The sequence below is a fragment of the Protomyctophum parallelum genome (genome assembly GCF_964188405.1).
Source record: "Protomyctophum parallelum genome assembly, chromosome: 19".
NCBI lineage: Eukaryota > Metazoa > Chordata > Actinopteri > Myctophiformes > Myctophidae > Protomyctophum > Protomyctophum parallelum.
Window position 1 is genome coordinate 35,760,457 of NC_139717.1, and position 24,788 is coordinate 35,785,244.

The window sequence follows — 24,788 nt, forward strand, 5'->3', positions numbered from 1 at the left end:
TTCTGAGTGGGAATTATTGGGGTGTCAATTCTGTGAGTGGTTCTCAAACTCAAATGTCAAGGACCCCCCCCCCCCCCCCCCCCCAATAATTATGTATTTGGCTGAGGACCACCATCCAAAAATATGTTGAGCCAGGGACCCTCATACAAGATTTGTGTTATGTTTCAATCAAATACTGTATTCATTTTTCAACCCGTCTCATTGCAACCGGTTATTAATTTGTAGATGGGCTATATCCCATGAGTAAATGGTTAAACAGTAAAAAAATGGATAAACTGTAAAAGTCATGGATGTAGATTGATTGATTGATTGAAATATTTATTAACAGTTTGTAGAATTTACAGTACATTTTAAGCACAAACTCAATACAAAGACTGTCAACTGTGAGTGGACGACCCAATTAAGCATTACACTTGTTTACAACAGGGTCCACATTGTTCAATTCATCAAAACATTTAAAGACATACAACCATTTAGAGACATACAAATAGACATTTCTATGTAGCTAAAGAACAGAACAGGAATTCATCATATGGGAAGCAAAAAAGGGAAAATATACAAGCACTGGGAAAATATACAATATACAGTGAGGGAAATGGGGTGGGGGGGATTCAGATTTTACAGAGGCCAGTTTCGAATTGCAGCCATCCGTAGGTGCCCTTTGAGAGCGGTTTTGAAGGAGTCAAGGGATTCACATGTCTTAATGACTGTTGGTAGGGCGTTCCACATTTTGGTGGCATAGGAGCGAAAAGAATTTAGTCCCTTGTTTGTGCCGAATCTGGGTTGTACATGGTTTGTTGCACTCCCTCTGGTGTTGTGGGTGTGGACTTCGTTTACATTAAGGAAGTATTTAGACAGGTACATGGGTATCTTGGTGGTGTATCGAATCTTGTGGACCAGACCCATTGCAAGATGCTGTACTCTGTCGACGACCCTAAGCCATCCCAGCCTGTCAAAGTGGGCAGGGGTGAGGTGGGTTCGGGGGGTGAGGCCAAGTAGGAGCCTGACCAGTTTGTTTTGGGAGGTCTGGAGCCTGTAGCATCATGAGCTGTGGAAGGAAACACCATAAAACATGTTTGCTTTCAAACAAACACGTTGACAAGATCTGTGTTTAGATTAGAACTAGCTGAATTTAACATTTGTTTGTTTCACATGATTTCGTTTTTACTAAATCTCATTTCACATATCCCTTAATTATCGCCATTGAGGATATGAAACTGATTGGTACATGTTTTATTATGCTCTCTCTCGCTCTAATATATATATATATACAAACATAAACTACTGGCTTTGTCGTCGCCATAGTTATAGGCGCGCGCACATACACACTTATACAAAAATCAACTTGTTATAAATAACAGAATGTGAGTTGCACTTCCGGCCAATCAGGCACGCATGCCATACACGTGTGCACCTAGTGCACAGTGGAACCAAGATCTTCCAGACAGCTCCACAAGAACTGAAACAGGTACATTAATTTATGAACTATAATAGCCTCAGTGCCTCACACACAACAAGCAACTTTTGGTCTAATATTTACTGCAAACTAAAGTGTTTAAGAGTCCGTTTTGTTAAGTTGCGAGTTTTAATGGTGCGTTTAGACGGGCTGATGAAACGATCAAACGATGCAATGGCGCTTGTGAGTTGATTTGGAGCAGCCAGCCAGCTACATGCCTCATTCCGGGGTCTTTTAGATCGGTTCCAGGGACATTTTCAGTCCTACTTAAACGACGTTAGGTTAGAGTACAGTATTGCATCCCAGGAGCCAGGACCCACCCTTTCTCAATTTAGTGTCGAACTAACTAATGCTCCGTCGGATTATAGCCTCCCGTTAGCCCCTCTCGGAACCCTTTTATGAAATTTGGATTTTGGATGTCTCAAAAATGTCAGAAACTTCAGTAGCATTGGGTTCTGCTTGTAGGGCTATTTACGTAGGGTCCCAAACTTCAGTAGCATTGGGTTCTGCTTGTAGGGCTAGCCTCCCGTAGGATGCAGGACATTTGCATCACTGCTAGCAATATTAACACATTACACTTATTAACCAATTTAACTGCAGCGATTCACTTTAAACGCTTTGGGTGTCCATTTTACTTATTATTGGGCTTTTGTGTGCACGGCCCCAATTCCCCAAATAGCGCATTGTTTTGTTAAATAGATATTTAGAGATTATTTGCGCGGTTTGGGCCGCTGCACCGCATGGCCGATCGCAGGTACACGCAAGACTACACAGCTGTTGTGCGTCACGTAATTGAATTCAGAGGTCATTTATTCTTTATTTTGTTTTACTGAGAATATGGTTAGATATAAGTTTAACAGGAAATAGGAAAAGGAACTGTGGTAGCACCATCATCTTATGTGATATTACCTCATTCAGTCATTCTTAATGGACATTTTGTTTTATTCTCCTTTGCTTTTGCTGTTGTAGAGATACCACGTCATAACAAAAAAGGTCTTGCAGCTAAAAGCAGATGGCTGAAATATAGACAAATGCAGCAAGGTAACTTACTCTAATTCAAAAATGTGCATTTGGTTGACCCATTTTGAACTTATCTTCATATATAAAGAATCTGAGATGAGTCAGAGACTGATTCAAGTATGCTTCTATGAGTTCTTTGGCTATCACTGACGATGCGAGGGTTGTTTTTGTATTTTTTAATCATAACGGAGTGGATCAAATTAGTGGAAGGAGTGGATGAGAGAGATCTAGAGGTCTAGTGTGGGAAATCATCTGTTTGACACTGCTGAGAGCATGTTTCTTAAATGTAAAGACAATTATTATTAATTGTCTTTACATTGTCACCATCACACATTATGGCTTATTCCCCTGTAACATTTATATGATATCAAGCATCCCTCTCACGCCCCATCAACCAGCCAATCACAAATCAAACTAGAAAAAGTGCCCTTCTGGGCACAGGTCTCCACCAGGATAGGAATGTAGGACATCTGTTTGAAACTGAGCACTCCTGTGAACTTTGGAAGCCAATCTTAACCAATCAGGATGGAGTCTGAGAAATCTGAAAGACCGGTTTCGTTGAATGGCTCTAGAGAGACTGTGTACCAATTTGCGTGATGTTTGGACAAAATCTGTAGGTGTACTGTGCAAAAACTTGTTTTGCACAAAGCGGCCTCCTGGTGGCGCTATAACAGGCCGTTCTGGAAAGTTTGGGGCAGAGGTTCTTCGTTGGCATCCAGGGAGTGTGTGTGCAAAATTTGGCATTGACCGGGTTAACGGTGGCCGAGATTAGCTGCTCACGGACACACACACACACGGACGGACGGAGTGCAAAACATACTCTCCCCCCATGCCTTCGGCCTGGTGGAGACAATTAATTTATTTATGAAGTGAATTTCATAGGACTACATTTAGCCCATTAAGCATTAATTGAGAATATCCCATCTGCAAAATTTGACTGCACTACTTCCATCTCACCAGTAGATGTCAATACCATGCAAGTAATTAACTCTTTCTCATTTTCAAGGATTCAGAGTCATTTTGCTCAGAGCCATTATTAGATTATTGTACTTGTAATTAGAGTAATTATTTATTTTACTTGTAATTACAGGCAATAAGTTGAGCAATATGTCGAAGAGGAGCCGCTCTGTTGAAGACGCACCCAGAAAACAACTCCGACCTGAAGATGACGAGTCAGGAGTCCTCCCACCTGTTGATAACGAGGAAGTGGAGGATGTTGTTGGTCCCAGACAGAGACAGTCTAGCCTCGCTAGCCAGCCTCTGGCACAGGCTGGATCATCACTGGAGGTATTATCATTATCATGGTACTTCTGCTGCCAACTTGCAGATATTGACGCTGTAGGGTGGAAACCTCAATATTGTGTCCAAAACCGTAACCGTTACTGTTCAGGAAATGATCAAAATGTATCCAATGTAGTTATTTTTATTTAATTGGGTAAATATTTATAAAACCCACAGGCACTTAGTCAATTCAGAGGCTTCTAATAGAAGGGTTGCGATATTGAGGGGGGGCGAAAACAGCCCGGTCACGTGGTTCATGTACTCGTGTGAGCCCTTTTAGACTACAATGCATTCCGTAAACTTCCGGTTGTCCCTATTTGAAGCCTTCAAATGGGGACAAACCAATAGAAGTCTAAATTATATATACAAGCTCATATCGTGGCACTTTGAGCGCTTGTAGGTTGGCTATGTTTGCGTGACACCGTAAGACAAATTAGGGCACTAATTTGCGAAAAGACTGGCATTGAATTTGAAATATGGAGATTACAAGGTTTCTGCCCTACGGTGGCGATCATATCGCATATCGCCATCAGCATATCGCCATCATCGTTTGGTTCACCGAGATTGCTGAACCAAATTATTTGTCTTTGGTCTGTCTGGAGTCTCTGGACGATCATACAGTCCTATGCAAAGGTAAAATGTAATTTAAATAACTTGTTATTTAGACAAATGCGAAGTTCGTTTTATTTAGCTGGTATCCTATAGTTTCAATGTACAGATTATTGTGATAGGTTTACCTATGATCCGAGGAGGATGATGACTATGATCACTACACTGTCTCTGCATTTGATGTGTGTTTAGTGTTTACCTAATCCAAATGCCTAAATTCCATCTCTCCTTGAGATCTACTTCTGGAAGGCATGTGTTGATGTATTGTACAACGGTACACATGGGAATGCTGAGCTGGTTACATTTATATGATTTATCATGGTATGTAATGTATCATGTATGTATATTGACATGTAATAAGTTACACAGATGTGTGTTCATCCGCAGGGTGCTGGTGGTCAAGAGGGCATCGTGGAAAGCATTACCTTGAAGAATTTCATGTGTCACGCACTGTTGGGACCTTTCACTTTTAGTTCCAATGTCAACTTTGTTGTTGGCAACAATGGAAGTGAGTGAAAGTGTTTTATTCTTTTCTTTTTTTGTTTGTCTACCTCAATATGTTACACTTACATCTGTGCTTTGTTACTGTGCTCCGTGTCATAATGTTAACAGGTGGAAAGAGTGCTATTCTGACAGCTCTCATAGTGGCCCTAGGAGGGAATGCACAGGCCACAAACAGAGGGTCCTCCCTTAAGGGATTTGTGAAAGAAGGAGAAAGGTAAAGATGTACATATTTACTGCTTTGATATGTTCTGTTCATTTTGTTTTATTTAATCATCACATCAAACTTTATTTACATAGCGCATTTCCATCGACCAAGGTCGAAGCAAAGTACCACAGTTATTAAAATACAGACAGATTGAGAAAAAGAAAAAAGCTAATAAATTAAACATGACACAACAAGAAAATGAAACCTCGTTAATATATGCAGCATACTGTATATCCAAGGTATGCTGTGAGGGCCAGGGTAATTACAGTCAAACAGCATTAAAAACTAGCGAGGAGGGTGAAAAAAATTCTTAAAGGTATATTCAGTGATTTCACTCAAAAAACCTTAGGTTTCGTTTTTGGCTGTGGGACCCAGCCTTTCGTCCAATCAGGATAGAGAGTCAAAAACGAAACCTAAGGTTTTTTGACCCCCAGGGGTTAACTGGGGACAGGGAGGAACTCCTTATATGGCCAGCACACTCTATAGTAGGGAGGACTATCACAACAAAACAAAAAAATAAGTGATATTTGAATTAAGTGAAATCACTGAATATACCTTTAAGTTAGGATTTAAAAACCTCCAATGACTGAGCAGAGCGAATGTGGAGTGACCAGGTGTAACAGGGCTGGCCACCACGAAGGCTTGAGTATTGAGCCCAACCAGGAGTGCCTGGTCAGCTGATCTCAGGGCTCTGGTTGGGATGTATGGCTGAATGAGATGAGATAAATATGGAGGGACCAGCCCATTTTGTGCATCTCCCATTCCCTGTTCTTGGCATATAACACTAGACTAGTTTTTATTTTTTACTGTTACCTAAGGTTTACATGTATGAACCTGTACAAAAGATGTAACCTTGAACCTTTGTTGTTTGATTTCCCATTTGGCCTAACCTGCTTGTTCCTTCCTGGTCACAACTCAATTGTCATGCATGATGTGATGCAGTTTGTTATAACTTGCCACCAAATTGATCTGTTCTGTGTTCCTTTTTCCTCATAGTTCGGCTGATGTTTCAATCACCTTGAGCAACATGGGGAAAGATACTTACAGGCCAGAAGTATATGGTTCGTCCATCACCGTAGATGTGAAGATCACGCGTGAGGGGGCAAGAAGCTACAAATTGAAGAGCAAATCTGGTGAAGTCCATAAAGAGTTATCGATAAATAAATATACCCATACACTAGTTGGAGTCTAGCATGGACTCCACTCTTTATTCACTGAGTTCTGTGTTTGTCTATTTTTCTTTTTCTCTTAACAAGTTATCTCCTGTCTCATAGGTCAAATCATAGCAACCAAAAAAGAAGAGCTCCAGGCAGTCCTGGACACTTTCAATATTCAGGTATAAACTCCGCTCCATATTCCTACACTCCTTTTCCAGCAACGTCAGACATACAGAGTCCATGTTGATAATGGCAATATCTTTAAGGTCACGTGACTTTGTCATGGTTTTCACTTGGGTCGCAGGGTTTTGGTGGCAGAGCCTAATCTGTATTACATCATTTAAGCATGTAGGCAGCTTAAACAAAATCTGAGCTGAGCAAACTAACGTTGCTCTGGAATTGGTAACTATAAAGATTGCAGACAAGCTTTATGAAATAAGAATTTTCAGCAACTTTAAAAACACTGACTGTATCAAACACTAGCAACCACTGGCATGCCAGGGAAGCAAAGCTAACATTCCAACAAACCTGTAATCTGCTAATTACTTGTTACCAAATAAAGTAAAATATTTTCACCAAGTGGTCGCTACACACATTGATACGGGTAACGTTGATGTTTAGATTCTGCTCCGCCGGAGGAAAGACGAGTTTTCAAAGTTTTATTTTCTGCTTGAGGTGCCAGGCACACTCCGCCAACAACCTGAGAACTCTGAAACGTGATACTCATACTAGGTCCAGCATGTATAGAAATGCCACGGATTCACTTTTGTTTTGCTTTATTTTTTTTCTAAGGTGGACAACCCAATTTCAATCCTCACACAAGAGATGAGCAAGCACTTCCTACATTCCAAAGGAGAGGGTGATAAATACAAGGTGAGTTTAGGTTTGTTATCCTTTTATGTCTAAAGGTGACTCCACCAAACGGACTACTACCAACTGGCAGTCGAATTAACTCAGGAGATCAAAAAAAGTTGTTCAATGCACCTGAGAGCCAACACCGACAGATGGCAACTATGGTCCTAAGAATATCCTATATATTCTTTTGGTTTTTTTAACCCTACATGCTTAAATAATTTAAAGATAACTACTGCACTGCAGGGTGCTTTGGGTATGGGCACAAGGCCCCAAGCTCGCTTCTACCCGACAGTCGAACAGTGTACACACGCTTATTCAACAGAACCGGCAACCGACACTTTCCAACACTTGGCTGCCGACATCAGTGCAGTGGAGACCTACCATTACTATGATTAAATACTTTGTCAGAAATGTAAAACGGCAATCAAAGTTTCATTTCACTTTTGGGCAATAAACTAATGTTATTTGTGCCAATTGTGAAATATATTCTTTTGCTATTACTATTATTCTTGAGGTCACACTGTACAGTTAGATTGCTTTTTTTTTATTCACCCCCATGCAGTTTTTTATGAAGGCCACAAAACTGGACGAGATGAAATCCAACTTGCTGCACGTCAAACAAAGCAAGGACCTCATTCTGTCTAAAATGGAGCAACACAGTGAAGTAAGACCATCTGCCTGATGTCACTCACTCATCCCCTGGTTCATGGAAGTTGGAGAATAACATGGGGTCATCTTAAAATCGTCATCCATCGGTCCAAAAATAAACAAACTGACTGGCTAATTCGGCAGCAGTGACATTAGCGATTTCTCAGTCAGTTGATTCTTCATATCCATATGAGTGAAATGGCCAGGATGATTTGCTTATCGAGTGGTGCAACCACTCCCTTACGGAGCTGTGTGTGTGTGGGTGCGTCTGAGCACGAAAACAGTATGGTTGTTTTTCACCACCTGTGCGCAACCTAACACACACACATATTAACTGTATATATGGGGATTTCGGGTGTGCCAGTACAGCACAGTAGAGGGTACAGTAGAGGGACCCCCACACGGTAACGTGGTCATTTCTCAACCGTTTCGGAAGCGGGACGGCTCGCCGGAATTGGGCCGGCACCCTGGGTGCCACAAGGAGTTGCACCACTCACTTCACACGGGTGTGATATTTTCTTTCTCCAATTACAGTGATTCTTCATATCCATATGCGTGAAACAGCCAGGAAGATTTGCTTATTTTTCAATTCTTATATGAGGCGATCTAAAATCCCCCTATGGGGATTACAATGCAAATAAAAAGTACATGAACCCGTGGATTTGGTGCCCTCTACCGATATTGACGTCAGACTTCGGTGCTATTCGAATTGCCCATAACCAGTTACAACCTAGTGTCCCTGTTCTGGGGTCGGGTAAATGAATGCCAGAGGTTGGACAAAATTGGATTATTTTGTTCCTCAACTGATTCTGATTAGGTCTACTAGCCAGGATAAAAAATCTACCCTAATCTGTTCACTGCAAATACCCAAAAGGCCCTAATAGGCGGGTAAAAATATGGTTTGACCCTAAAAAAATTGCAACAAAAGGTTTCTCAACTTTTCTTTGTAGTATTAGGTGTCCTTAATAACATACTAAAAGTTTACCAAAGTTTGACCACCCGAAAGGTGTTATTTTCAAGATGGCCGCCGCCAGTTCTTAAAATACCATTACTCCTCCATTATTCATCATAGAAAAATAATTTTGATGTCTAACCCTATGTCTTGGTTATCTAGGAATCCAATTAGCATATATAAATTATATAAAAGTACAATGATATATTAAAGCAATTGTTTATAAGGTTATAACAGTGTAATAGGACATTTCTCTTTTCTATAATGCCGTACTGCTGTATAGGTGAATTCATCACCTATACACAATTCACATTCTGTTGAAGCTTTCAGGAGATTTATTTTGATACCATAACAATAAGGAATATATTCATTATTACTGGGTGGTACTGTCATGTGACATTTGTAAAAGCATGGCTGCCAAGTGATAGACTGCATGGGAATATTACACAAATCATGGAATAAATTTACAGAGAAATGTCTGCCATTTTTTTGGTAAGGGTGTCTGGCAATAATAATAATACAAATAAGTCCCCTATAAGGGTAGTGTTTCCCAAACTGTGGGCCGGGACAAACATTGTAAAAAATAGGCAATCTATAAAAGCTCACAACGCTGAGTGTCTTTGCAGCAAACACACTCGGTCAGTAGAACCAAATGGCCACTTGTCTGGTCTATGGGGAAGATGGACTCCTCAGTGGGGATACAGTGGAGAGAAATGGCCCCTCATGGGCCTAGAGCAGGGGTGTCGAACTCAACTTGGGGCGAGGGCCGCATTGGTCAAAAGGTCACTTGATGGGGGCCACAACCAGTTGCGGACGCACGCTCGATGACTCAGTCAGTCACTGCTATAATATCTATCTATCTATCTATGCTCAGACCCAGCCAGCCAGCCAGCCACACACATAGTGCTAAGACCCAGCCAGCCAGCCAGCCACACACATAGTGCTCAGACCCAGCCAGCCACACACATAGCTCCGTAAGGGAGTGGTTGCACCACTCAAAACATCTTCAAAAAACTGAAGAGGCTACTGGAGATTGGAGAACCTGATTTGGACATGATCTGATGCAGGACAATATTATGTCACTATGACAGAAAGAGAAGATGGGTCTGGCCACATTCATTCACCCCATAATCTCAGTGGAAATTGGGGAATATGTTGACAATAGTCGACAGCTCTGCTGATTAATAATCGATTAATTGAACCCACCCCCCATATTAATCAATATCACAACATGGAGGTCTTAGAACTACCACCACAGGGACAGACAAGCCCCAATCTCTCAAGCTCTCAAGTGCCCCATAGCTTTAATGGGACATGTACTGTATGAGCCACCTATACACAATTCACATTCTGTTGAAGCTTTCAGGAGATTTATTTTGATACCATAACAATAAGGAATATATTCATTATTAGTGCCCCATAGCTTTAATGGGACATGTACTGTATGAGCCACCTCGGACATGCATAGAGGAGAAGACCATGAGGGTCTTCTTAACTTTGCTCTTCTGTGCTCCAAGTCCCCAGGGAGAAATCCAGTGACCCCCCCACTCCCCACACTCCCCTGTACCCACCTGAGGGGAACCCTAGACCCACTAAACTCTAGACCGGACCCCCCTTTACCTTCTCACCCAACCCCACCTATCATACTCCCCTCTGCACCCGGTAGAGACTTAGGTTCTGACTACTCTGCACTAAGAGTAAGTAGAGCGTCGCAGTCCCGCCCCCTCGAGGGAGACGGAGAAGAAATCACCGTTCATTTTGCTCATAGACTTTTCAAAAAGTATTTATTTAAAGACGTTTACACTGCGGACAAAGCCAACTCTTGTCGTGACAAATCATGATATTAAACACAATGTTTTGGGCCAAACAAAGAATTAGAAAGTAGAAAAGAACAGCAGATTACAACACTTGTTGTTTTTCTTCTTTGTAATTATTTGTTTGGTCCAAAATATTGTGTTTGTTGTCATGATTTGTCACGACAAGAGTTGGCTTTGTACGACGCTTATAATGTCTTTCAATAAATACGTTTCGAAATGTCTATGGGAAAAATGCATTGGGAATTATTTCCTGGGCCTGGCGTCGTCATGAAAGGGGGCGGGACTGCGACGCTCTATAATGCAAGAAATTAGTTTTGGGTGGGGTGTATAATGATGAATTATTTACAGTAGTTTGAGCCAAAGTTTATCCACCAAGCTATCCAAAACGTTTCAATATTGCAATCATGTAGGCTATTATCTATCAACTGACAATATTCTCTGCCACAACCTTCTGAATTACTGAAAATTGTGACTATTAGTTTTGTTGTGTTTTGAGGATATCTTGAAACCTTATTCCAAAAAATATATAAATATTCAGACATTTATTAAATATTTAGTTTAGTTAACTTGAAACTGGTGACTATTTCAGAGGGTTTTAACAGAGTCACAAACACAATATTGGATTTCACAATTATCTAATTGTATCTCTGCAATTTGAACAAGTTCAATGGACTCCTAGACCCCAAAAACATAGGGTTAGACACAAAAAGTACTTGTCTAGGATGAATAATGAAGGAGTTAGGCTATTTTAATGGTTTTTAGGCCATCTTGGACGCCATCTTGAAAATAACACCTTTCGGGTGATCAAACTTTGGTAAACTTTTAGTATGTTATTAGGGACACCTAATACTACAAAAAACTGTTGAGAAACCTTTTGTTGCAATTTTTTTAGGGTAAGGTGCTTTTTTTTCATAGATTTACTCGGCTATAATCCAAGATGGCCCCATTGACGGCCTATCTAAGGCATCGTTTTCTAAATTTCATTATGCTTTAAGTTGCATGTGACTTATCAAACTAAGGGATTTTCATGATTCTGAATCCATTCCAAGCATTAGTTTTGCATGAAAAACACTCCTTGGGCTAAAAGCGTACATAGCTGTCATCACAAATGTGACATTTGGGCAAGTGGCTCTGGCCGAAAATGGCAATTTTGCAAGCTCACACGGTCACATTGTGACATGTATGAGCTTGCAGATAATCTATTTTCTTTAAAGATATTTAGTGTATAGATGAATCCACAGAGCGCTGTCATTATTGCCGCTCCGCTTAGCGCTTGACTCCGCAGTTACAATTGCCGCCCTGTGGCTTCGTCTATAGCAGTGGTCCCCAAAGTGGGGTCCAGGGACCCCTAGGGGTCCTTGAGAGTGTTCTAGGGTATCCCCAGCTACATGATAATTAGGAAACAAATGGACCCTTATGGGTCTGTAACTCGGTAGCCTCGGAAACCCAGACTGTTTGAATTCCAGTGAGAAAAAAAAGAAGTCTGCGGCCAAGTCCACTTCAATTCGGCATACAGTAGCGCAAACGTCGATCACACTCTGCTGATATGTGATCGTCTGCACCTTTGTTAAATTGGCGCACACACGTACACACACACTCCTCTCTCTCTCTGTCGCTCTAATTAATTAGTCTAATGTCACGCAGCTGCATCTAGATTCTCCTGCTGGGAGCTGCCTATGCCATAGAAAGCATAGGTGGGGTTCCAGTCTAGTAATTCAAGAGAGTAGAATCCAAAATGTTCCCTTTCGGTCTTTCTCTCCATGTTGGTGACTCAGTTTGTTTTGGTTGTAAGCGAAAGCGTGTGCGACGAGTGGACTAGTAAGAGAGTGGTGACACGCTTTGATCTCGCTGCAAAGTGAGTGTCTATGGGCTATAGTTCCAAACATTGGAACTATCCAATTGAGATAGAATGAGCATTCCATTGTTACAATGGGAGTCAACGCTAGTAAACTGTCCGGTATGACACTGCAGCACACTCGCAGATTAGTTCCGCCTTTTCGCTCCGGTAATAAATAAATAAAAATATATATTATATAATTGAACATTTGTGAATTGATGAATAATCGTCCATGACTGCATCGCGATCAATCCAGTAGTGTTTACAGTCCAGCCTGTCCGTTCATTCTGTTGGATGATGACTAATATGGTTAATATACTTTGCTGCAGTTGTTGGCTGACCTGAGGCGCAAGTATCGTGAAAAAGAGGAGCAATATAAGAGCTTGGCATCACTGGACGAGATGAATGATAGGCTGAATGAGCTGGGGAAGATGATGGCATGGGCTATGGTGAGATCAGCACAACTGCAATTACGTTTTAGTATGTCGTGCAGTATTGTCAGGAAAACATTGACCGTGGGTTAAACATTGCAGGTGAGCGACTTGGAGCAGCAGTTGCAGCCTTTGGAAGATAAGCTACTGGCCGATCAAAGTTGTACAGAAAGATACAATGAGAAGGTTCAAGAATGGAAGGTGAGTTGCCCTATATTCACTAAAAGGTTAAAATTACCATTGGCCAGTTATGCTGTATGTTACATGAGGCTAAAATCCAGCCAGTGTAACTCTTGTCAACACTCATGTCAACACAGGTTTTTCACATCAAAGCTATTCATATAATTGTAGTCTCATGTAGGTTGATGCCTTTATTTCCGGTGAAGAATCGAATAAAATGGCATTATGAGCATGTACTGTAATCATGTTGTTTTGATTACAATTTAGGCAACTTAATCCAGAGAGATTTACATTAAGCAAGAACAACACATGGTAGTACATCAAATGCATAAAAAATAAATAAAGAAAAAAGATGATCTCGGCACTCAAAGTTAAAGAGGAAGAAAGCCTTTATTAAATTGGAAAGGCAACTGTTTGGTTATTTCCTCTTTTCCACATAACAATTGTCATCAAGAATCATAAGGAATCTAAGAGTAGAATATCTGTACAATGAAACTGAGTATAGGCTATAGAGTGCCATGTCTACATAAAATGCTATACTATCTAAATTGCATAAGCTGAGTCTTTGCATACACCTGAAGGTCATCAAGGCTAGGTAGTGCAAGTGCTACAGCAACTAAGTGCTATGGGCTGAGTCTGAAGAGGTGTGTTTTCAGACTACTGCAGAAGATTGGGAGTTAGTCTGCAGTTCTGATTGAAATGGGAAGTAGTTTAGTTCCATAGTTTGGGAGCCAGAAAGGCACGAATCTGTCCCGAGGCCAAAACCAAAGTTGAGTCACTACAACAATTGGGCATGGTTGCAGTAACGACTGATGCATGGACATTGTCCCCTTTTCCGAATGTTCAGGATGGTTATCTGGTTTTCATCTTTATCCAGTTCCCTTTAACCTTGTAGAACCCAAAATGCTGCCATACACTGGCTTTGAATACCTTTTTAAACTAAATCTTGTGTGTGTGTGTGTGTGTATATATATGGAACATAAACTACCGTGAAGCTGTTCACAAACTCTTTGATTGCTTTCTTGCACTCTATATTCTATCCCTTTTGTTTGCTGTGTTTTTGTTGTTTTGAATGTTATCTATGCTGCTGCATTGTCTGAGGGACGCAAATAAATAATAGTAAAAATAAAGTACAACCTTGAAACGTCACGTGATGATAATCATTTTCACTTAATAAAGTCTGAATCTAATATTTACTTTTGGCCAAATTAATTTCACGAAATACGTTTTTAATGGTCATACTGAGCCTCATTTATGGAATGTTAACATTTTAGCATACTATTTTTCTATTTACTTTCTACTCCCTGTACAGAACAAGGTGGTAGAGGCTGAACAGAAGTTCAACCAGATCCAGGAGCAGGTAGAGGGCATCGCACAGCGGCACAAGGATCTCCAGCCACAATGTGCAGAGCTGAAGACCAAAGCCCAGCAAAAGAATAACCTCCTCAAATCTGGCGAGGTCAGACTTAAACCACAAAATCGAACAAAACAAAAGTTGCTCCTAAATCCACCCATAGTGGGGAAAAAAGGCAGTTAAATTGACTCCATGAACAATGTGTCTCTTTCAGGTCAGTGTGCACAGATACAAGGCCACCCTGAAAGCTCTGGAGAAGGACAAGGCCCAGCTCTCTCAGAAGATAGAGGAGCTCAAATTGAGGTACCAACCATCTACTCTTCATTAGGCATGTAATGGTATTTCTGTGATATAAAAATCCACATTGTTGATACTGTCAGATTTCATAGATCATGGTATGTTATTTGATGCGCAACTCCACTCCCACGGGTCGTGACTCGCGAGACTCCTGATCAAACATTTCACTTATTCATTTAGATTAAGTAGTCAGAGTCACATAATCCAATTTTACAGGAATATTTGCCCAGTGGTGAATTCTCTGGCAAATTATTTGCCGCTGGGTTCCCAGATTGTATATCGTGATGCATATCGTATCAATGTTAAATTATATTGTTACACATCTACTGAGCAACATTGTTTCTGCTTCTCGGTCAAGTATATCAGCGCCTGAATGTTTCATTTTGCCTCCAGCATCAGTAACGGCAATGAGGTGGAGAGTCAGGCAAGGGCAGCGCTTGTAGAGCAGCAAGAGGCTAAGCTGGAGAGTTTGAGACACCAGGACTCCACACTGGACCAGCAAATTAACCAGTACCAACAGGTCATCACCTTCACTAAGGAGGAGCTCGGCAAGATCAGGTGGGTAGTAGAGACGAGCAAAATGAACAGACTGGTTTGCAGTATCCCCGTCCCTACAGACACTTCTGACCCAAAACAGCCAGTGATGTTATATTAAACCGTCCTACATGTGCCCTAGCCACAATTTATTTGAATACTCCTTTGCCTTCTGGCTGTTTTTTACTCTTCTCCCTGTCATCAGGCGAGAGAAGGACGCCCTCCACAGGTCCATAGACGCAAATGCGAGGAATCTACGGACGATGGAGGGCAGCCGGTCCAACCGCCTGCAGCGCTTTGGAGAGCACATGCCAGCGTTACTCAACACCATCCAGGAAGCCTACAACAAGCGCCAGTTCAAAGAGAAACCCCGTGGACCACTGGGTATAACCTGACCCAAGTTTTCGGAAAAACTAAAAATATTTATTAAATTACAAAACAAATCTGTTGCTATATACAGCACTGTACATGGCGACAACAACCCAAAAGGGGTTCGCAATGTTCCCATCCTTCATGGGTTAAGAGACGGAGTGCTATATTTATACATTGTAATGCAGGCAACACATGATGACCACTCTGATTGCAATGCATCACTACTTTTTTTTTTTCTCTCCCTTCCTTAGGTTACTGTATTGGCCTAAAGGACCCAGAGATGGCCCTGGCTGTGGAGATCTGTCTGAAAGGACAGCTACAAGCCTTTGCCTGTGACAACTATGAGGATGAGAAGGTGCTGAAAGACCTCATGGCCAGACTATTCCGTGGTGGCCACAGGCCAAACATCATCACAAGCCCCTTCCTCCCGCAAGTCCATAACACCAGCAGGAGGTAAGGGCTGTTATAACGGAGCAAGAGTCCTTTAGTGCAAGTGCCAAAATGCAGTTATCGCTTGGTTCTTTATCCAACCATTTCAATTCTGTTGCCGCCAAGTCTTATTCAATCCCAGACTAAACTTGTTAACCCAACATTGGGTTTTTTTGGTCCTCCAGTTGGTCAGCACTTCAAAAGACTTGTGTGTATTGTGTCTCTTTCAACTCGCCAAAATTGTTATGACAATTATCTCAAGTGCTTAAATGTAAATCGCTCTGGATTAAGAGCGTCTGCTAAATGCCTAAATTGTAAATTGTAAATTGTAAGTGTATATCCATGAGCTGAAGGATTTACTTTTTTATTTCATCACCATCGACCATCAAAGCCAACAACGGGGGGATGAGCATGAGTCAAATCAACTTTTTATTCACATCCCTAGTGCAGATTGGTTACAATTGCTTCAAAATGCCATTCTGGGGGGGCACTGTGGCGCTGTCGCCTCACAGCTAGTAGGTCCAAGGTTCGATTCTGTCGCTGTGGGAATAACTTTAACGTTCCTTCCACGCGCTACGTCATACCGGGGGAAACTATCCGCCGTCAGGTGATGAGAAGCAGCCTGCTCACTCATTCATTGAAGGAAGCATGAACTTCCAAACTGGTGCTCTCTCCCCAGGTTGGCAGAGGGAGAGTAGTGCCCAGGATTACAGTTTAGGCAATTTGGGTTACAAAATCGTGGGCGTTCTGCCAGTAAGCTGCTTGACTCCATTATGGAATAGCCTAAGTAGTCACCTACAATTGGAGACAATTATTTAATTGCATGTTTTGACCTTTGAAAAAGGAATCCATTAATCCATCCACGGTGTGGGCACCTTTGATCCCATGCTGGTATAGTTTGATACGCTCTGAAACTTGCTGTCAGCCTGCGCAGAATCGATAAAGTGTGACTAATTAGTTTGTGGTCGTTCTGTTTTTTATTTTCCCAATTTAAATGATAGTTTGATCTCTTCGTTTCAGGGCTGTCAACCATCCTGTTTATCCCTCAGTGCTGCAATCTCTGGAAATTGAAGACCCGGTTGTAGCCAACTGCCTGATTGACCAGAGGGGAATAGAAAACGTTCTGCTCATCAAGGTGACGAGCAATAGCTCACTTTTTGTGGGAAAAGAAAAGACGTCTTGTTCCTAATTCATGACTTCTTTTAAACACCAAAAAGACTGTTCATGGGGTTCACAAAGAGGCCAGTTAAAATATTACTCTTCAACTGTGTGATCTTCTCTCACAAGCCCTTTGAACAGTTATATAAGAGCCATAAAGGTATTTGATTAACAACGGTCCTGTCCAAATAAACTTATAAATAAATAAACAATGCTGCTGTAGAAATCCCTTACAGCAATTTACTTAACTTTGGGGCGCATCTCTCTGCAGAACAAAACAGAGGCTCGTCAAGTGATGCAGGGACGACAGCCGCCACCGAATTGTTCCATGGCCATCAGCAAGGAGGGGGACCAGATCTACTCTAACCGCGGCTACTCCGCTGAACAGAACAGAGCCAATTTCCTCGGTGGAGACGTGGAGGACGTGATCAGGTCAGTGTAGAAATTATTTCAAGAAAGCGGTCACTCGCCTGTTAAGCCCAAACCACACCAATGATTCGAGACACAACAAAACCGTGTTGGTGTTCGTCGCAGCGGTCTGTGTCCTGTTGCACATCAGCGCATGTTGTTGCATTGTATCGCAAGTAATTCAATTCAAATGAGCTTTATTACCATTACCATCCAAGTTATCCGTCCGTCTGCGAGCGTGTGTCTGGACTGTGTGCATGTCACTTTATGTGAAGTCGCAAAAACCCAGCGTTTTACGTTACGTTGCAAGTCTTTTCTGTGGAAACCCATCCGTTGCAGCTCGGCGCTTGTGCGTGATGAGCCCAGTTAAAGCACCATTCTGTCGCAGGTAGTTGCATGCTGCAAGGAGATGGTGAATCATTGGTGTGGTTTGACTCAAATATCAAAATTGTCTTTGTCTTTTAGTCTTGGTCAACAAAATGCAGTGATGGCCTATACATTGAGAAATGCAAAGAGTAAAACAAACATTGTGCTTTTTTTTTTCATCCTGTCTTCCCTTTTCACCTCCCGTTCTGTCCCTTCGCAGACAGTTGACGTCAGAGCTACAGAACCAGAAGGCCCAGGCTGCTCGCTTCCATACTCAGATGGCGACGGTGGATGAAGACATCAAGCAGAACGAGGCTCTGCTGAAGCGATCGATAAAGGAGCAGACAAACACCAAAGTAAGGCCACTTTTAGACGGCGACGGTCTCCAGATGAAACGGCAATGACGCGTTACGTTCTCTTTTTTTTCAGCTTTTACACGTAGACGCACACTTACGCTGTAGTGTGCATGCCATGCCAGGTCACTAGGTGGTGGTGACGGACTGCCAGATAGACCAGTCACCCATGTAATAGTAGAACCACTGCATGCACTTCCTAATAAACCTATGCGTTGTGAACCATGATGTCACAAGTTTTGCGGATTCATCGTTTTGCCTGTTTACATGGAGACGGGAGGATACCGCGTTTTCAAAGATTTCCACTCTGGAAGGTGTTTTCACTTTCTCGTCTAAAGGGACACCAGCAAACGATATTTTATTTTGCTGTTTTCTATGAACACCGTTCTCGTGTGTAAAGGGGATGCAAGTTTCTGCTTTTCTTTTACCTTTGACATTCTTGCCTTTCTGACTGTTATTTTCTATGAACTATGCATGTCCAATTGATCTTCTACTTATTTTGTTCCAGGAAAGCGCAAGAAGACTGCAGTTAGAGCTGAATGAGTTGCGGAATGTAGAGGAGCCACAGTCTGAAGACCTCAAGCCCCTGGTGTGTATGCCAACACTGCTCAGTTTCCGGAAATAATAGCCCACATGTTTTTTGTTATTTTACCCTTTCCTCTATTTTTGCTGTATAATTGGTTCGGCCAGATTGTCTGTATCGGACACGCTTTTCATGTGCATTTCAGTACATTTTTGGTCAACAGAACGTTTACAATCTAAGTGTTCATACAATTTCCATGATTCATTTCGTGGGCGAGCATCGGCCTGGAATGCCCGTTTATGCCCGCCATTACATCAACCTGATTTTGAATTGCTGATATTAACATTTAAACCATTTATTCTATTTATAATTGTACAAATAAAAGTTATTTTTAGAAAGAGTTTTTTTCTTTACAAATCAAGAGTCTAATAATTACTACTAAATATTACTTTAATAAATTAATCTAATAAAAAACATTGCGACCTTCAAATTAAAAGTCATGTGCTCTCCCCCACAGGAGGAAGACCTGGAGGAGCTCATGGTTAAGATCTCCTCTACACATGTGGGGTTGAAGTCATCGCTGGCTCAGATGGGCCAGCTAAAGACGTCGTACGAGGAGGCAGAGCTGGAGTACAATCAGCACAAGGAACGGATGAATGGCGTGTCGGTGGAAATCGATAACATGAAGGTACACACTACACATAGTGAATACTAGGGATATGCTAAAATATATGTCCGATCATTTTTTACATTATTATATGCCCATAGTCCCGGAGTTCACGTGCGTAATTGGGGATTGAGGTCGGACTTTAGGATATGGGAAACTGCACAGTCTTCTGTCTGTACTTTTCTGACCCCAGGAAGAGTAGCTGCTGTGACTCACAGTAAGCTAATGGAGATCTAATAAATAAATCAAATCTGATTTATATTTAACCTCACTGTAAAAGTGTGGGAGAATAGCCCACACAATTCAGGCCACAATTCAGGCCCTGTCTTGTTCATGGACCATGTTATGACCTTATGGAATGCAACTTTAATGTGGCTCATAGTCCTCAAGGTGCATTCACACTGAATGCAATACAAATGGTCACACAGGATACAAGAAAGACAGCAGCTTGTCTTTCTCGTATGCTACTACTGCTAATTGCTGAGGCCCAAATTATACATTGCCATGTTTGTCCCCTTTTTATCTTGTGCCCCAATGTAGGAGGAACTAAGTGTGCGTGAACTGGAGGTTGCTAAGTGTAAGCACCACCTGAAGCATTACCAGGATAAACTCAAGGGCCACACCAAAAGCATCCAGGACCTCAAAGACAGCATGAATGTCAAGGAACGGGAGCTCCAGGTACTCTTGATAGGGACAAGAGAAATGTCCTAATGTAATTTTTAGGACAATCCCAATTAGTTGAAACAAATGTGGACATGTGGGGTTAGTAACGTACAGTAATTGGCAGAACTTCACAATTGGGGGAGCGCTGGGGCTGAAGAGCTCAGATACGTTGTTGCTTTAATGCAAGAGATTTAGTATTTAGTTGTACTTTCATATCTCCCCGTGATGTGACGTAGGAAGCTGTAGCCAAGGCCACACAGGTGTGTCCTGAGCGACAGGAGGTGAATCGCACTCTGAGGAGCCTGGACACAGAGATAAGCCGTCTCAGGCTTAAGATCACCTCCAAGCAGGACCAGCAAGGCAACCGTGAAGAGATTGTTAGGTAGGTCACCATGCCACTTCTTCCCACATCATGGCTGCTGTCAAATGTTTGCTTAGCCTTTCTTGTAGAGCGTCGCAGTCTCGCCCCCTTTCATGACGACGCTAGAACCAGAAGTGAATTCCTCATTAATTTTCCTCATAGACTTTTTTCCCACGGACAAAGCCAACTCGAGTTGTGACACATCATGACAATAAACACAATGTTTTTCGCTGATCAAATAATTAGTAAGAAGAAAAACAAAACAAAAAGTGTTGTAGTATCCTGCCATGTTTTTCTTCTTACAAATTATTTGATCTGCCCAAAACATTGTGTTTACTGTCATTTGTCGTCACAACTCCAGTTGGCTTTGTCTGCGGTGTAAACGTATTTATATAAATACTTTTTTTTTTAAACGGAATTCACTTCTGGTCCTCAGGAGGGGGCGCGACTGCGAAGCTCTAAAGCGATGTATCGGGTCTCTGTTTAATTGAAATGTACGGTTTATCTCTAGTGCATCTTTACTTGCTTCCCACTCTAAATATCTTCTCATTTCACCTGTACATGTGTGATGCTCCAGGCAGTACCATGAGGCCTCTAAGAACTATAAGGATGCGCACCAGCAAGTGAAGTCCCTCAGCAAATTCATCCAAACAATAAATGGAATTGTCACACAGAGAATCAAGGCTTATGACGACCTCAGGAGGTTAGTTGGAACTAAGGTGTCTCAGTATTTAAAGAACGACTTATTGCATTTGTTTCAGCATGAATTTGTCTTAAACTGGTACATTCGAAGAACACTCCTTGTTTAACCCACTCAACGAGCAGCAAACGAGTGTGTTGTAATGATCCAGTAGAGTGTAAAGACTGTAGTGAGTGTAAAGATGTAGATTTACACCTGACAGGGGGGAGTTTCCCTGGTTGGACGTAGCGCGTGGAAGGAACATGTTATTCCAACCAGTTCCTTTCCCCTCCATCAGGTGCCCCAGCTGGCCAGGGGGAGGCAGTTTAGAGACTAGGATTACTCATGTTTTTTTTTAGGGCACCTACCCTAGGGGACACGGGGAGAACATGCAAACTCCACACAGAAAGGCCGTTTTCTTTGTTTTAATCAGGACCTTTTGAATAAAACGTTTTGAGTGAGGGTATATGGCTGACTGGATGATCCCAAAATATATAAAAACTTATATTTTGTATTTGCCTAACTAAACCACCTACATTTTACCTGCTTTCCCCTTTTTACTACTTGTATACTTAAAACTGTCTCCTTGCTCTCTCCTAGCTTGATGGCGGTTCGTTGTAAATTCTATTTTGATAGTATGCTGGCCCAGAGAGAGTACACCGGAACTATGGCGTTTGATCACAATAAGGAAACTCTCACAGTCTCAGTAAGAATTATTTATCTGTAATGCAGCTTCCCTGTCAGTATATTCTTTGTAAGAATGTATAGTGTTAAGACAATTTGTTAAATTGCATTAACCCTAAATATATTTGTATACGAACCTTTGTGACATTTCTTTTATATGCCTGAAAAGTATGGCTGTTTGTTGGGGTGTGAGGATGAATTTATTATTTTGCTATATAGCATGAACACAATTGTTGTGACGCAAATTATGCCTTTGTTGTGCTTCCTTGCATCTCAGTAACCTTATCCAGCCTAACCGCCCGCCTTAACACAAAACATTTGCTGCACTGTTAATTTCAATTTACACTTAACTAATTCATCTCTCATCTCATTTTCCTATCTTTTTTTCTCAAACCTTTGGCCCTTACCATCTTCCCCATGTGTCCTCAACTTTTCCTTTCCTACTACATTCAATCTACCTATTGTCTGTTTTCCTTCTCTCTCTTTTTATCTTGCTGTCTCCAGGTACAGCCCGGTCAGGGTGACAAGGCTAATCTGAGTGACATGCGTTCCTTGTCGGGTGGAGAGCGTTCCTTCTCCACTGTCTGCTTCGTGCTGTCTCTGTGGTCAATCACGGAGGCCCCATTCCGCTGCCTTGATGAGTTTGATGTCTACATGGTAATACGTCTGTTTAGAGTAAATGGCAAGCCATTTTACAGTTAAGATTTTTGTCTAGTATATGATACTAATGTTGGCTGTAGAACTGGGTAGGTTCTGTCTGTATGTGTTGCTCCATCTGTTGGTTAATTTCTCAGACAATAATTCAGCCTGTGTGTCTTGTCTTTCAGGACATGGTGAACAGGAAGATTTCCATGGACATGATGCTAAAGGTTGCCTCAAACCAGTGCAACAGGCAGTTCATCTTCCTCACCCCACAGAGCATGAGGTTAGCCACCATGTATCCCTAACCTGTATGAGCATAAAGTGATATAATTGACTGCCTTTGACACATTCATACATCATTTCAATCCAACGCACAGACCGCCATTTGCGCATTTGTACGTCATGTTTGTGGCGTTTTCAGTGGTACCGATAGATGGCCCTGTTCCGCAACCTGGGACTTCGAAGAAGAGTACACGCAGAAGAGTATACAGAAGAGTATAAGAAATCCCAGACAGTCTCGTCCAATTGTAGGATTTATTAAAATCTTAGACAGCGTTTTTGATTTATATTCAGGGCTGCACATAAGTGGTGCGCCAGCGAGCATGCGTCGTCAAAATTCAAAATGCGCTGTCAATCAAGCGCCGGGAAGCGCTTCTGCGTACCAACAGCCGGGGCCGCCTAGAATGATTATTTATTATGGCCAGAATACTAGTAAATTCTGTGGCGAGAGCATTTTCTACCGACTGCCACTCAAAGTGGCTACTGGCCAATCGTCTTGCACAAGTGCACTGGCCATTGTGGCCAATCACAGCGCGTCCTTACTCAAAAGGGGAGGATTCCATGCTGCTTTCTGCTGGGAGGAGGTGAGAAAACCTGACACAAATAGTTTCGTCTACTCTGTTTCAGATAGAAAACTACTGTAGTCCCCGGTGTAAAAGGGCATGCTTTGGATGCTTTGCACGTCTCTCACAGCCTAGGCACCGGCCACCGACTTTTTACGGGTACTAAGGTTTTAGTTCCGACATAGTGGAGTGGGAAGAGTTTAAAGCATTGCGGACTTGCACTGCTGCTGCCCAACATGAACACTGTGTCTCGACATACTGTCCCTTATTATCGTAAAGTCGGGTAGTGTACACTGTTTATTTTTGCACCGAGGAGCCATGTGTGTCTGACTATGTCGCCTCAGCTAAAAACAAAAGTGAAGCCTGATGTATGCTTCGCCGTACGATGTGTCGCATGTTAAAGAAATAGCTGATCTGCAAGCTCACAACGTATGTGAGCAACACGTCAGCTAGTAGATCGGTTATTTAAATGCAAAATAATAAAAAATCTAAAGATTGCTTTGATGCTCACATTATCCTTAGGAAGTATTAAGTTGTTTTTATTAGAATATGCATTCCAAAGGGCTGGACCACACATGGACCTAGATTTTAGCAAATTTAGATTTTTTTAATAATGGGATGAATCTACAACAAGATGGCTAAATCTAGAGTTGCAATACCCTCCATTGACTCCCCACTCATCCAATAAATATCGTTTTGCTATAAGTTATTCATCCCTCTTTTATCCATCCGGTTACTAGAGTGGAGTACTAGACCAAAGAAGTTGTGTGCAGCCCTGTTTATATTCAATTACCAATAACTAAAGAATGGAACAACGTGGCAACATACTTTTGTTCCTGATGAAAGTAGAGACTCTTCTTTCTTTTGAGCTACTTGGTGTTTACATCGTCGTAGAACAAAATATTCGGTGGGTCTTGAAATATTAGTAAAAAAACTCAAAATTGCTGGCAGTGTGGGAAGAGAGAAACTGGCTAAATTAGTTGAACAATGACGAGCAAAGGTACTCAGAATGATAGGATCAAATGTAGATGCTGTATAATCAGTATCATCTCAAGTGTGTTTATTTGGAGAAAAAAATGTTTTGTGGAAATGTTTGTTGGCCAAGGAGTCAATTCAAAATGTTTCCCAGATAAGTTATGTAAGTTTGTATTGAGTTGTGCTTGAATTGTACTGTAATTCTGCAAACTGTTAATAAATATTTCAATCGCAATCAGTCCCAGTAATCTATTTAATTTCTGTTAATATTGGTCTTAACGGCAGTCTTTTTGTTTTCTCAGCTCTATCGCCTGTAGCGATCAGCTCCGTATACTGCGGCTCAATGACCCTGATCGTCAACAGCCGTCACGCAGACAGCGAGACGAAGAGGATAATTAAGACCTTTAAAGCCAGGAACACCTGTGTGTGTGTGTGCCATGTTGTTTTTTTTTTATATATATGTTTGTCAGGGAGAGGAGAGGATCTTAAAGGTTAAGGTTTATTTAAAGAACAGGCTTTTTATTAACGG

At 41.7% G+C, this 24,788-nt stretch overlaps 1 protein-coding gene across 1 annotated transcript; it reads left to right on the top strand.

Moving 5' to 3' along the window:
• Positions 1 to 3,583: 3,583 nt before the first annotated feature.
• On the top strand, positions 3,584 to 24,658 carry LOC310876939 (structural maintenance of chromosomes protein 6-like; the record flags this gene model as incomplete). Its single annotated transcript, XM_083790588.1, has 26 exons — positions 3,584 to 3,763; positions 4,754 to 4,874; positions 4,979 to 5,084; positions 6,072 to 6,208; positions 6,350 to 6,411; positions 7,025 to 7,105; positions 7,650 to 7,751; positions 12,671 to 12,790; positions 12,875 to 12,973; positions 14,265 to 14,411; positions 14,521 to 14,609; positions 14,997 to 15,161; positions 15,343 to 15,521; positions 15,761 to 15,962; positions 16,959 to 17,073; positions 17,368 to 17,528; positions 18,091 to 18,226; positions 18,732 to 18,812; positions 19,264 to 19,434; positions 19,954 to 20,091; positions 20,313 to 20,458; positions 21,015 to 21,140; positions 21,717 to 21,822; positions 22,305 to 22,457; positions 22,628 to 22,725; positions 24,562 to 24,658. 26 exons carry the CDS (start codon positions 3,584 to 3,586, stop codon positions 24,656 to 24,658), a joined length of 3,318 nt encoding a protein of 1,105 aa, XP_083646714.1.
• Between the last annotated feature and the right edge of the window lie 130 nt (positions 24,659 to 24,788).